The following is a 15830-nucleotide window of genomic DNA, read 5'->3' on the forward strand; positions in this document are numbered from 1 at the left end:
GGAGCCTGACGTGGGACTCGATCCTGAGTCTCCAGGATCAGGCCCTGGGCTGAAGGCAGCACTAAACTGCTGAGCCACCTGGGCTACCCAGTTCTCCTTTCCTGATGCTCATAAAGGGGATATTATCAAACTATAAATGATAGGCCCAAATGTTAGGCCCCCACAGCCATGAGCTCAGCTTTGACAGGGGCTGAGGGTAACTCAAGTAGACAGCTGAGGTGGTACCCACATCTCTTTTCTTGAGCCATAGCCAAGAAATGGGAGGCAAGGCAGTGAGCAAACTGATGTGGACACAGAGATCTGAAAAAGCAGAGCCCAAATGTAAAGGCAGTCCTAACCATTTCATTTCTTGGAGCATTGGAAGTCACACCTTCCACTCTATGCATTATGAATGCATACCTTACTTTATGAAACAAGACACTGGTAGAACCAAGAATATAAAACTAGGTTATTATAAAATAACCCAAAAGTTATGTCTCATACTAGGGAGATTTTCAAACCTCTTTCTCAGATAATAATTTGCCTACAATTTCAGCAGTATAATTTTACCTGTTTGCTTTTACAATATGAAATTAAGTAACAAAAACACATTAACTGAGTACCTTCTGTTTACATAAGTTTTAACTCAAATTGAAAAGAATAATCTCTTGTGACACTAAATAATTTAAAATAAACTATCTTTCACTCAAAAGTAATATATAAGTATTTATTACACTATCTGCAGCTTTTACCTATACTTTGGATTAAGTCAGAACAGCATAATAGAGGTAGTATCAACACCATTTCAGACAGCCTTTTAAAAGGGATTTATTTTAAATCCAACAAGAGAATATAACAATTGTAAATATCTATGCACCCAATATTGGAGTACCTAAATACATAAAGCAAATATTAACAAACATAAAGGAAGAAAGTGACAGTACTACAATAATAGTGGGGGACTTTAGCACCCCAGTTACATCAGCCAGATCATCCATGCAGAAAAATCAATAGACACATTAGACCAGATGGATTTAACAGGTATATACAGAACACCCCATCCAAAAATGACAGAATATACATTCTTTTCAAGTACACATGGAACATCCTCTAGGATAGATACTATGTTGGGTAACAAAACAAGTCTCAATAAACTTATGATTGAAATCATGCCATGTATCTTTTCTGATCATGACAATATGAAACTAGAAATCAATTACAAGAAAGAAAAAAAAAAAACACTGGGGAAAAAGCGCAAGCACGAGGAGGCTAAAAAAACATGTTACTAAACAACCAAAGAAAGGGTCAATTAAGAAATCAAAGAGGAAATTAAAATATACATAGAGACAAATGAAAATGAAAACACAATGGTCCAAAATCTTTGGGATGCAGCAAAAACATCCCCCTAAGCAAATTTTCCTTAGAAAAAATTATAGCAATACAGGCCTACCTTAAGAAATAAGAAAAATCTCAAATATACAATATAACATTACAACTAAGCGAACTAGGAAAAAGAGAACTAAGCCCAAGGGTAGGAGAAGGCAGGAAATAATAAAGATTAGTGCAGGAATAAATGAATTGGGAGCCAAAAAAACAATAGAAAAAAAATCAATGAAACCAACAGTGGTTCTTTGAAAAGATAAAAAACTGTTAAGCCAGACTTACTAAAAAAAGAGACAGGAGATCCATATAAATAAAATCAGAAATGAAAGGGGAAATAGCAACTAACACCACAGAAATGTAAAGGATTGTTAAAAGACTACTATGAAAAATTATATACCAACAACTTGGACAAGCTAGAAGAACTGGAAATATACAGTCTTCCAAAACTGAATCAGGAAGAAATTGAAAATTTCAACAAACTAATTACTAGTAATGAAACTGAATTGGTAATCAAAAAACTCCCAACCAAATCCAGGATTGACAAGTGAGTTCTACCAAATATTTAAAGAAGAGTTAATACCTATTCTCCTCAAACCATTCCAAAAAACAGAAGAAGGAAAGCTTCTGAATACAGAATACATTCTACAAAGCCAGCATTCCCCTGATACCAAAACCAAAGACAACACAAAAATAGAGAACTAAAGGCATTGGCCTTTCATAGTCCCTGATGAATATAGATGAAAAAAATCCTCAGCAAAATATTAGCAAACTGAATTCAACAATACATTAAAAGGATCATTTACCACGATCAAGTGGGATTTATCCCAGGGATGCAAGTTCAATATCTGCAAATCAATGTGATTGATACATACCACATTAATTAAATGAAAAATAAAAATCATATGATCATCTCAATAAGATGCAGAGAAAAAAGCACTTGACAAAATTCATGACAAAAACCTCTCAACAGAGTGGATAGAGAACATACCTCAAAATAATAAAGGCTGTATGTGAAAAACCCACAGCTAACATCCTACTGAATGGTGAAAAACTGAGAGCTTTTCCTCTAAGAAGGAACAAGAGAAGGATGTCCATACACACCACTTTTAATCAACATACTACTAGAAGTTCTGCTCACAGCAAACAGACAAGAAACAAAAGGCATCCAAATTGGCAAGGAAGAAGTTAAACTATCACTATTTGCAGATGACATGATACTATACATAGAAAACCCTGAAGACTCTACTAAAAAAAAACATCAAAAGTAATAAATGAATCCAGTTCCAGGATACAAAATTAATATACAGAAATTGGTTGCATTTCTCTATACTAAAACAAGTAGCAAAAACAGACATTAAGAAAAATAATTATATTTACAACTGCACCCCCGCCCCCAAAAAAACAAAAAACCTAGGAATAAACTTAATCAAGAAGGTGAAAACTGTAAAACATTGATGAAAGAAATTAATGACAACACAATGAAATGGAAAGATATCTTTCTAAAAATGGAAAGATACTCCATGCTCATGGGTTGTAAGAATATTGTTAAAATATCCATACTACCCAAAGCAACCTATAGATTCAATGCAATCTTTATCAAATTACCATCAGTATTTTTGACAGAACTAGAACAAAATAATCCTAAAATTTATATGCACCCACAAAAGGACCTAAATATCCAAAGCAATTTTGAGAAAGAACAAAGCCGTAGGTAGGTATCACAATCCCAGATTTCAAGATACACTACAAAGCTATAGTAATCAAAACAATATGGTACTGGCACAAAAACAGACATATGGATCAACAGAATAGAGAGCCTAGAAATAGAGCCAGACTCATAGTCAATTAATCTGCAACAAAGGAGGCAAAAATATACAATGGGGAAAAGACAGATTCTTCAACAAATGGTGTTGGGAAAACTGGACAGTTACATAAAAAGGAATGAAACTGGACCATTTTCTCAAACATACACAAAAATAAACTCAAAATGGATTAAGGATCTAAATGTGAGACCTAAAACTCTGAGAAGAAAACACAGGCAGTAATCTCTTTGACATTAGCCTTAGTAACATTTTTCCAGATGGGTCTCCTCAGGCAAGGGGGGAAAATAATCAAAAATAAACTACTGAGACTACACCAAAATAAAAACCTTTTGCACAGTAAAGCAAACGAACAAAAAAACAAAAAAACAAACAAACAAAAAAAAGGCAACTATGGAAAAAGACATCTGCAAATAACCTGATAGGGAGTTAATATCCAAAATATGTAATGTATACAACTTAACACGAAAAAAAAATCTGATTTAAAATGGGAAGACATTTTTGCAAGCCAACAGACACAAGAAAACATGCTCAATATCACTAATGCACTAATTAGAGAAATGCAAATCAAAACCACAATTAGATATCACCTTATACCTGTGAGAATGGCTAGAATCAAAAAGATAAAAAACAAGTGTTGGCTAGAATATGGAGAAACGGGAACCCTTGTGTATTGTTGGTGAGACTATAAATCGGTGCAGCCACTGTAGAAAACAGTATGGAGAGTCCTCAAAAAATAAAAAATAAAAATACTATATGATCTAAGTAATTCCATTACTGGGTACTAACCCAAAGAATATAAAAGCACTAATTCGAAAAGGTACATGCACCCCTGTGTCTACTGCAGCATTATTTATAATAGCCAAGATATGGAAGCAACCCAAGTGTCCATCAATAGATGAATGGATAAAGAAGAGGTAGTGTATATCCACAATGGAATACTTTTCAGCCATTAAAAAGAACCGGATCTTACCATTTGTAACAACATGAATGTATTTAGACGGTATTATGCTAAGTGAAGCAAGTCAGAAAGAAAAAGACAAATATGATTTCAACTTATATTTGGAATCTTAAAAAAAAAAAGGAAAAACAGACTTATAAATAGAGAACAAACTGATGGTGCGAGGGATGGGGAAAATGGGTGAAGAGGAGTGGAAGGTACAGGCTTCTAGTTATAGAATGAATAATTATGAGGATATTAGCTACAGCAAAGAGAATATAATATAGTCAGTGAAATAGCATTGCATGGTGACAGATAGTAGCCACACCTGTGGTGAGCACAGCATAAAGCACAGACTTCTTAAATCACTATGTTGTAGACCTAAAACTATTAACACTGTGTGTCAACTAAACTTCAATAAAAACATAAAATTTAAAACACTAAAATTAAATTAAATGGATTTATTTGATTTTTTTGGAAGGGTTTATTTTAAATGCAATAAGCAAAAAAAAAAAAAAAAATCCAAATCTCAGATATGATCACTAATTCCAGTCTGTCTTCTTAAAACCTTGTTAAAATCCCCCACTACACCTAGGCTGAGGGGGCTCTATAGGGAATGAACTCATCTGGCTCTGCCAATATTTCCTATGCAGCCTGGGTAAATTATTTAACTACTCTGTGTTCATTTCTCTAACCAGCCAACAATATAAATCAACATACTGTAATGGAAAAACAACAATCCTGGTCAGGAGATCTGTTGTCTGGTCCTACCTTAGCTACTGACTGACTGTGTGAGTTTGGCCAAGTCACCTCTCCTCTCTGAGGCCTCACCTGTAAAAGTGTAAGATCTGTTAAAGGAAAATGTCCCACGAGCTGTATGCATGGGGATTCTACATCTTAAATGCCTTCACCTGGCTAATCCAAATACACTATCATACCAGATAAAATAATGTCCTTTATTAAATTCTACAAAATTCAATGAGTCAACCCACCTGGTCTAAGACTTGATAGAAAAAATACCGCATAGAAAAACACTAGGAAGAAAAACATGATTGCTCTCCAAGATACTAGTCTTGGATACAAATTCAGGCAAAGTACCTTCCCCACCTGAATTAGGTACAATCGCTGTTCATGAGAATCCATCGGCAGCCCCTTATGGAACTTATCTATTTTCTGCTTGGATCATCTCTTAGTGTAACTCCATAAACTACCTCCTGTACGTTCAATAATGCTTTCATTTTATTTGTAATTGGTAAGCCATCTTAAGCTTTAGGAAATGTCCCTAAATTATAGTAGTCTAGGATTTGGGGAATCAAGTCCGTATGTACCCTATACTACTACAGATTCCAGTTAAATCCCTTCTCAGCTTTGGTTTTTCCAAACTTACTACTAGAGACAATCTCCATTCTTCCCATCCTCTTGACTGCTTCAGTAGCCCTGAGCTAGATTTTTTCCAATGCCGTTGGAACTTTCTTCACCGGCTAGGAAGAAAAGTGATCAAAAGGAAAGCCAGTAACAGCAAGAAGCAGAGAAAATACATCATCACCCAGAGAGAAAACTGTCATGACTATGCTCACTTTTATGACAAAGTAAAGCAAGTATCCTTTCCCCAAACTACCAGCATAAAAAGACACTTTATCTGCTAAGAATTCACAAAAGAATTCTTTGATTTCTCTATGCAATGAACTGCTTCTAGGACTATTTTCATAAAGTACTGAAGTACCTATTACTTGAAGCATTTAACCAAAAAAGATGAGATTTGGTTAAAAGATGGATCATCTGGCAAGAATGCTATAAAAGCCTTTCCTATACTGGAGAGAAGATACTAGCTCAAAAGTTCCTAAAAGTTTTTAATCCTCTTATCAAACAACTAGTAGTACTGGCTTACTGAAGTAATTATCACTGGGAGCCAGGCAAGTGTCTTGAGAGGGAGTGTGTAGCATTTGATATGCACTCCCATACCAGCAGTGCATCTCAGTTGAGAATCGATGGATTAAGTTACTCCTAAAATCTCCCCAAATATAAAAGCCTACTGATATTTCCACAAAGACTAGGGCAAGTGTCTAAGGCCTTTGCTATCATCATCTAACAGATGCCCCTCCTCCAATACTCCCCCCTCATGTCTTCATGTTAATTATTGTCATTTTCTCCAATACTACTTCTGTCTGAATTCCTAGCAAGCTCAACAGATATAGAGATGATTCAACAATCTTTCAGTTCATTTAATTTCTTTTACTGATGTTGTCCTCTACCCTACTTTGGCCATATATTCCCCGTCATGCCCTAAGACCTTATCATTAACAGCTACAACCCCTCCATAATCTCAATTTCATGTATCCCACACTCTCTAACCACCACCTAATTTTCCAGCACACTCCCTCCCCACAGTGCCTCAATCCCACTATTCGCCAACTCCACCGGGACCTCAAAATTACCACCTTTTCACTGACCCTGTCCCTACTGATTTTCTCTTTCCCTTTTCCACCCAGTTTAAATTCCATGGTCAATCATTACAGTTCCTATCTTATGTATACTGTCTAATTCCTTGCCTTTCTCTTGCTGTGATACCCTTGCTTGGTAAAAGCACAACTGATAGGGACGCCTGGGTGGCTCAGGGGTTGAGCATCTGCCTTCAGCTCAGGGCAGGATCCCGGGGTCCCAGAATCGAGTCTCACTTCGAGCTCCCTGCATGGACCGTGCTTCTCCCTCTGCCTATGTCTCTGCCTCTCTCTGTGTCTCTCATGAATAAATAAATAAAATCTTTACCAAAAAAAGGACAACTGATTACTCTATGCATGCACCCAGACAGCTTAAGGTAGCTGGGGAAAGCACACAGGCGCACAGACACAAAAGTTGCCTGGCTTCACTTCAAATTTACCATACCAAATTTCTAGTGGGCCCCTTCATGCTGTCTGGTAATCTTCCTTTATTTACATCCCTACATTCACCTTCTCTCTCTCTCTTCTAGAGAACATCCATATTTTCTTCTCTCACCTGAAATCCTAACACTACCCCTCCCTCTGCCCTCTCAGTTGGCTAACTTCACTGAGAAAATTTAAGCAATCACAAGAAACTTCCATAGATTTCCATATCAAATCTCCCTACCCAGCAACATTCGCACCCACATACTCCCTCCCTGCCTCTTTCTACAGATCTACTTTTCTTCTCCTGTCCAAAGCCAATCCTTCTGCTTTTCCAATAGAGCCGACCCCCTCACCTATTCCAGTGATTCTCCCCTCTCTCCTACCTCATCAGGTTTTGTCTTGGGGTTGTTTTTTTTTTTTCCTTTTTTTTTTTTTTTCTCTCTACTGGACTTTCCCTTCAGCCTGTGGACATGCTCTTGCTCTCACCTTAAAAGCATGGTAAGACTGCGCCATGCTCTTTTCACTAGCTTCCATCTATTTCTCTGCAAAATTTTCAAGAGAGGTTAATAGTCATCGTCTCCAATTTCTCTCTTCCCAATTCCTCTCTCTCTCTCTTTTTTTTTTAAAGATTTTATTTATTTATACATGATAGACACAGACAGAGAGGCAGAGACACAAGCACAGAGAGAAGCAGGCTCCAAACAGGGAGCCCAATGTGGAACTCGATCCCGGGACCACAGGATCACTCCCTGGGCCAAAGGCAGGCACTCAACCGCTGAGCCACCCAGGCTTCCCACTCCCAATTTCTTTTACACCTACTTCCCCAAAACTGCTCTCCCTCAAGGTCCCTGGTGACATTGCTAAATCCAAAGGTCAATTCTCAGTTCTCATCTTACTTGACCTATGAGCAGCATTTGGCATAGCTACCATTCCCTCCATCTTAAGAACACTCTGCTTAATCCTAGGACTCTACTCTCTTGCCTTTCCTACCTTGCTGGTCATTCTTGCTCAGTCTCTTTTGCTGGTTCCTTCTTTTCTCCTCATGTTGGAAATCCTGGGCTGAGTCCTTGGTCCACTTTATTCACTATACTTACTCCCCCTTGGAGATGTCATCCAGGCTCATGGTTTTAAATGCCTCTCTTTTGACACTCCACACATCTATCCAACTGGCTGCTTGACATCTCCACTTGGAAGTCTAGTGGCCAACTCAAGGTTAATGTATCCAAAGCTGAATTATGCAAATGTCACCCTGCCCCTCAAAGTCAACTTCATCTGCAGCTTCCTCATGGCAATCGATGGCCACCCATCCTTCAGATTGCTCAGGTCCCAGAGTCCTTGACTGCTCTCCTTCTCTCATAACTCACATCCAACCCATCAGGAAATCATGCTAGCTCCACCTTAAAAATCTATCTAGAATCTGACCTGTTCTTAGGTCTTTCATTGCTACAACTCTGATCAGGCCACCACTATGTCTCACCTGGAGAACTGCAATGGTCTCCTAATAGATCTCCTTGGCTCCTCCTCACCTCTATCACTTATTCTCCACCCAGTAGCCAGAGGGATCCTTTCAGACCTAAAGTCAGATCACATCACTCTTCTACTCAATGACCTAAAGATTACCTAGTTGACTTTAAGAAATGTCAAAGTTACGGGATGTCTGGGTGGCTCATAGGTTGAGCATTTGCCTTTGGCTCAGGGTGTGATCCCAGGGTCCTGGGATCGAGTCCCACATTGGGCTCCCTGCATGGAGCTTCCTTCTCCCTCTGCCTATGTCTCTGCCTCCCTGTGTTTCAGAAAAGAAAAGAAAAAGAAAAAGAAAAAGAAAAAGAAAGAAAAAGAAAAAGAAAAAGAGAGAAAAGAAAAGAGGCTAGGACACTGGTGAGTAAGTTACACCACCTCCTCATTCAATGGAACTCACCCATTGATGGCGGAGGCCAGGGTTGAATGACCAAAGGCATAGTGCCAGGCCAAAGGAGGCTCTCCAGAGACATGGCTGCTGTTTTCTGACCGTTAAATTATTTACAGGGCTGCATGACATTTTTGTGTTGGTCCAAGTCCCACATTGGACTCCTTGCAGGGAGCCTGCCTTTTCCTCTTCCTGCGTCTCTGCCTCTCTGTATCTCTCATGAACAAATAGATAAAATCTTTTTTTTTTAAATGTGAAAGTTACTCTGATGGCCTACAAAGCCTTAAATAATCTGGTCCTCCACTTTTCTCTGACCTTCTCCTCTCAGCCACCGTGTGTTCCTTAATACACTTCAAACACATCAGGCATGCTTTCCCCTTAGGGCCTTTGTGGTAGCTATTCCCTATGACTGCTATGCTCTTCTCCCAAATATTCACATGGCAAAGCACGTCATCTCTTTCCTCAAATCTCAAGCTTTCAAGGAGACCTACCCTGACCACCCGAGTTAATAATGCAGTCTATCTAGCAATCTCAGTATCCCAAACCTGCTTTATTATTTTTTCTATATCACTTAACATCTTCTTAACATACTGTGTAATTTATTAATTGTGTTGTCTATTGACTACTGCCTCCCACCAGAATGAAAACTCCACAAGGACAGAAACTTTTGTTCATTTTGTTCACTGATGTATTCCAAGCGTGCAGCATAATGCCTGGCACACAATAAGTACTCAATAAATATTTTTTTAGTGCATGAAATTAACATTCAAAACTGGATTTAGATTACAGACCAGAGAGAAATTTGAGGTAGACAGAAGAAAAACTCAAATGGCCCAGATACACCTTGGGTCTCAATTATGCTCCTACACAGTTAGCTACTATAAAAGGCTGTATTAGGGCAGCCCCGGTGGTGTAGCGGTTTAGCGCTGCCTGCAGCCTGGGGTGTGATCCTGGAGACCGGGGATCGAGTCCCACATCGGGCTCCCTGCATGGAGCCTGCTTCTCCCTCTGCCTGTGTCTCTGCCTCTCTGCCTGCCTCTCTCTCTCTCTCTCTCTGCCTCTGAATTTTAAAAAAATAAAAGGCTGTATTATTATTTCTTTCAGATCTCAAGACAGATTATGTAAACACTGGCCACTTTGTCATAGTACTAGCCCCTACTAGACACCAAGGATGGATGAAAGGCAGTGCCCACTATTTTTGCCTTTGCCTCTAGGTGACTCTACACTCTGAGCTGTCTGGTCTTTTTCCTCCAGCTTTGTAAGTCAGAGAGATGACTTGCAAACAACACGTGATTTAGCAATGGGAGAAAGCAAGTCTGTCAGGGCTCGTGTCACTTTCAAAATGCCTAATTTACTCCCATGGATTAGGCACAGACTCTTACAAGTTAGAACTAGATGACTATCATTTATGTCAGTAGTTCTCAGACAGGGCTGCATATTTGAATTCCTAAGGCACTTAAAATATACTGTAGCTGCCCCTCCCTTCCAAGATAAATAGTCTGGGTGAGGCATAGACTGTAAAGGTGTTCCAGGTGATCTGAATGTGCAACCACAGCTGGGAGCCACGGATAGGGCTCAACTTCATTTTCTAGATTAAATATAAAACCCAGCCAAAATGAGATCTAAGGGCACACAGCTGAGTAGACAGTGTAAGGACTGGAAATTGCTGCTTGATTCTTTAGAGAAAAAGTGGTAAAAGTGAAACTTCATTACAACATAATAATGTGTAAGGCTAGATAAGTAAATGCTATTATTTTTATTAAAATCGTGGCATCTATGTTCACGAATGAGAAATTTTCTTTACTGGCAACTATCTTTAAGGATTTGGATCAGGGTTTGTTAAGGTAGCCTTAAAATGAATTAGGTACACTACCTATCTTCCTATACTCTAAAATCTTGTGTAAACATTTATTCCTTTATTAAAATAACTAGATGAACTTCCAGAAAAAAAAAAAACACCTCTAGTATTTTTAAAATCTTTCTTTACCTTGTTAACCAACTTTTTGATTTAAACAATTTTTTGGCTTAAAAAACTTGCAGGCAGTGATGGCTGCGTAACAATGTGAATGTACTTAAGGCCTCTGAACTGTACACATAAAAATGGTTAACATAGTAAATTTTATGCTTTGTATATTTAACCACAATTTTTTAAAAGTAAGAGAAAAACAAAAGAAAAAGAGAAAGGAGTGGGGGTGAAAAAGATCTAAAGAAACAAATTTAACCAGTCTGAGCACCTGCTGGCAGACTTCAAGAAAAGCCTGCTGGGAGGAAGGATCAATTCACTGGGTACTCAAGACCACCAGCAAAGCAAGACTCTGTAAAGAGCACAGGAAGTAGGTCACCCTAGAAGAGTAACATGACCTAGCCCATAACCACACAGAGTTCGGTCTCTAATCTAAGATGTGGGGCTATACAAGGATATCCTTGACACTGCCTAAGACCTGGGTTGTATCCAAATGTCACTGGATTTCCACATCTAGGGCTCCTCCTATAGAGAAGATAGTTAAGTTTCCTTCATACCGCATAGTTCAGGATCCTCTTAAACGTGGAATTAAGCTAATGGCAGTAGGTTTGTCTTTTGTTAACCGCAAAACAATGTACCAACACTAAAGAGAAAAGAAGGTAGAGACGCTCTAGGAAAAGAGTCATGAAATATCCACAGTATGCCTCTTGGCTCTGCAATTCTCTTAAGAAATTGTGTAGTGTCTAAAACAAGTAGAACAGCATTTTTTCACAAAACATCTTTGACCATAATTCCAAGGTAATAAAGTGTATTCAGTCCAGCTTCTAAATTTATAGCCATAAATGCAAAGTACAAGGTAGTGCTTCTTTAATGTATAAACTGACTGGGGCGGTGGGGGTGGGTGTAGATTTTTCAAAAAGCGATAGAAGCCAAATAAGCTTCTCTGAAAATAGTTCTCATAAATTTAACAAGCACCACTGAATGTAATTTTAGCCCAAATTGATCCAGTTTATGTACCATACCTTAAAGAGATTTTTACAGTGAAGATAGTGTACGGCAATGCCCGTGATAAATGCTCGACAAGGATTTGCTCAGTGAATGAATGGGAAGGTCCAAGCCTCAATCTGAGTGTGTTTTGGTAACAGGGAGATGACAACATAGGCTAAAATCTAAATCTACCAGGGCCTTATTTTATTGCTACTATGAAAGAATAAAAATCCATCTTTGCAATTCAATGCAACAGATACGTTAGATTCCCCTGAGAAAGAATAATGTAGGGGGAGAGGAAGGACGAAGGGAAGCAAAGGGGAGGGAGCAGCTTACTATACCAGAAGGAGCTTCTCCAAGGATGACGTGGGTCAGGTCAGATCTCAGGCAAGCCAAAGGGCCCCAATCTGACTTAAAACTCAAGTGCCAACTGGAAATTGAGATGAAGTATTCTACTTTGCTAAAACTAATCTTCCACTCGACTCTCTTATCTCAGGGGAGATGGGGTAAGCTCAGTTTTAACAGGATTTTTCTCATTCTTTTCCAAAGTACTTCATCTACCGTGGGGTCCCTGTGGAGACAGCCAAGTGCTCCAAGACAGAGAAGAACCCCACCATCAGCAATTCCAGATGGATCACGTTAGAGGTTGAGCTGTATCCCCCATCAAGTTCAACGGGTGAAGTTCTAATTCCCAGTTCCTCAGCCTGTTACCTTACCTGCAGGTTTCGCAGATGAAGGTGAAGTTATACTGAAGTTGGGTGGGCCCTGAACTCAGTACAACTACTGTCCATATACAAAAAAGAAATCTAAACACAGACCAACATGCAGGGAGCATGCCGTAGGAGGACTGGAGCTATGCCGCCAAGAGCCAGTGCACTGCCAGGAGCAAAAATCACACAGATTCCTCCTCGGCACCTTCGGAGGGAACATGGCCCTGCTGGCATCTCGGTTTCACACACCTGCCTTCTAGAGCTGGGAGACAGTAAGTACCTATCAGACTAAGCAGCCAGCATGTGGTCCTTTGCAACCACAGCCTCAGCACACGGATGCCAAAAGTGAGGGGGCAGCATGCACCAACCAGCCCACCCCCTGCATGCTGCATGTCAACTCTGGCTTTCCCGCCTCAGGGCCACCTTCCATCATGTCAGCCCGGGCCCCACTAACTCACTCTGCCTGGTTTCCTTGTCTTCAGGCTCTACCTTTACCAGCTTCAACTGCCAAACTCACCTGCATGTTCCCATGACAATAACCTTTGAAAGATGCCAACTTCTTTGCATCACTCTCTGGGTAAAAAAGCTCTAATGACTCACCAATAACTACAGGGAAAAGTCCAGATTGTCCTGCCTAGCATTTAGGCCTCCCTCTTCTAAGCTAGCTCCAACTGCTAAGTGACCCTGGAACACACAACCATTATTGTTGATGCCATGCTTCCTCCCCTGCTTGTCACTCCCCACCTTCAACAACCCAAATCTTGACCATCCTGTGAACACTACTGCTGACCTCTATCTACTTTCACCTTGATGCCCTCTCTCTATCCTCATGCCCAACGGCAAAGACCACATCTCTGACCACTATGTGTTTACTACTTCTGCCAACCTGCACACATCAAAGATTGCCTTGCATGGTTACCTAGCATGGTAAAAGTACACACATTGATTCCACAGCTGGACCGTGAAGTCCTTAGGCATAGGGTTCATATTTTACAATTTTGAGAGTATTTCTTAAAGTCAAAGACGATGCTAGGCTTATTATAAGCAAGCTCTAAGTTCCTAAATTCTTATGGAATTAACAAACACATATTATAAATTCTTAGAAATATTACTTTTGGCTCTTCCTTTAGCTGGGGACTTAAAATTGAACCAATCTACAGCTTTTATATGATCTTAATGGTTTCCACATATATACAGATAATGTAAAAGGTCCAAGGAACAAGAGAAAAAAAACTCCTTAGGACTTTTAGTGCCAAGTTACTTACCATTCTTCATCACTACATTGGACCACACGTTTGCATTCAAGGCTTGAATGATTCGCTTTACGCCTGTAGATTCTGGGAAGTCATCTAATCAGGAAGAAGAAATAGATATATTTATACATACATTTATACACATATAGGTATATCCCCCAAGACATCATTTTAAATAACTGTGGCTTAGTCATCTTGCTCAGTTGGTACTTCACATTGTAACCTAGGTAGTAAAGAAAAACATAAATACAAAGCTCAGAGTTCCTGATAAGAATATCCTAGAAACTAAAACAATGAAACAAATGCACACTACAAAAGGTTTCTATGATAAAGTCATCTCTATCACCTCACTAATGGAATCCACTCATATCCTCCTGAAAATGTTAGTTCCTGTTAATTACACAATCCTGGCATAGCACTGGAAACACCAATTTTGGCTCTTTATGGAGAATGAGTTTCCTGAAGGCAGGAATGATCCTCTTGGTATGCCATAAAATGCTGTAAATATCCTACCTTCTCTTGGGAACCACAGAATAACTATTACTATTTATAATAGGTATTCAGAGAACAATTTGTTGATCAGAGAAAGATAGTTTAAGAGAAGTAAAATTACTATAACCATTAAGTGTAGGAGACAGGCAAGGGTCATTAAAGATAAAAACCACCAATTTAGTTTAGCTGGGGTTAGTACTGGTACTACCCTGCTTCTGGAATTTAACTGATACTACTCAAAATAACGGGTGGTAATCCCAGTTAGCATACGAATAGGTGATGTTCTTAGCTTGTAGATAGGTGTAGGATGGAAAGAAGTGTTGTAAGACTGAATATGGTAGATAATGGGAAAATTAGTTTTCATGTGGTTGGAGGAGAAAGTCTCCTAAGAGCTTACAGAGCACAATCCACCTAGAACTTGTGTCTAATGGCCTGGCTGGGCACAGAACTAGAAGTCAGAAAATCTGAATTGGAACTCAGGTTCTATAACTTGTTAGCTATTTGATAAGGGCAAATCACGTATGCTATTCTCCAAGAAGAGTGGGGCTGATGCCACTCTGCACACCTCTCTCCCAGAGTGAAGAGGCCCTGGAACTGATAAATTTGCTGATGTAACAAACCCTCTAGGCAGAAATCACCACCTAACACGGTGCCTGAAGGACAGCAGTAACAACCTAAGAGAAATATGACGAGGATGAAACTGAAAATACCAAGATGAGTTTTATCATCATCAATGTTTAAATGAAGAAACAGAAGGTATGTTTACTTGAACTATGAACGATTCAGTTTTTAAAAGGATAACTAACACTTCAGATGGCAGAGCCAGAAACCAAAAATATGGTCTGAAATAAGGAGCTAGAACCAGTAAGATGAAATCTAATCCAAACATGCAGAAAGTTTCATACCAGAGTTAGAATACATGCATACAAAGTATACAGTTTGTGTTTAAAAATTCTAGGGAGGATTTCATAACTTCACCTAAAGATATGTCAAAAATCTATTTTAGGGCAGCCTGGGTGGCTCAGTGGTTTAGCGCCACCTTCAGCCCAAGGCATGATCCTGGAGACCCAGGATCGAGTCCCACGTCGGGCTCCCTGCATGGAGCCTGCTTCTCCCTCTGCCTGTGTCTCTGCTTCTCTCTGTGTGTGTCTCTCATGAATACATAAATAAAATCTTTAAAAAAAAATCTATTTTAATATTAAGCTGAATTAACACAAGCACATTGTTCAGACAAGGAGCAAGGAGATGTGTGGTGGTGTAAGGGAGAATAAATTACAAAATAAAAACAGATTTAAATAAATGACTCAAATGTGGACTTTCAAGGACAACAGGAAACAGGAAAAAGAAAATTCTAGTGTCAGAAATAAGCAATTTTGTACATGCCCACAAACATAAAACAAGGCATAAGTTTAGGGGATCTGGAAAGATGTGGGAAGAGAAACTGTACCTGTTAATTTTCAATTATTAAAAATGACAGGGAGGGGCAGCCCCGGTGGCACAGCAGTTTAGCGCTACCTGCAGCCCAGGGCGTGA

The 15830-nt window shown here is 39.3% G+C and overlaps 1 protein-coding gene across 2 annotated transcripts in view; it reads right to left on the reverse strand.

Moving 5' to 3' along the window:
* The window catches only part of AAGAB (alpha and gamma adaptin binding protein), a 52330-nt gene that overhangs the window by 17015 nt on the left and 19485 nt on the right, over positions 1-15830 (reverse strand). For both annotated transcript variants that reach the window (XM_025472395.3, XM_025472394.3), the window contains exon 5: positions 13818-13901. In XM_025472395.3, the coding sequence (XP_025328180.1) occupies positions 13818-13901 (84 nt within the window). The remainder of the gene's footprint in view (positions 1-13817; positions 13902-15830) is intronic.

This window comes from Canis lupus, chromosome 30 (genome assembly GCF_003254725.2).
Source record: "Canis lupus dingo isolate Sandy chromosome 30, ASM325472v2, whole genome shotgun sequence".
NCBI classification, from domain to species: Eukaryota; Metazoa; Chordata; class Mammalia; order Carnivora; family Canidae; genus Canis; species Canis lupus.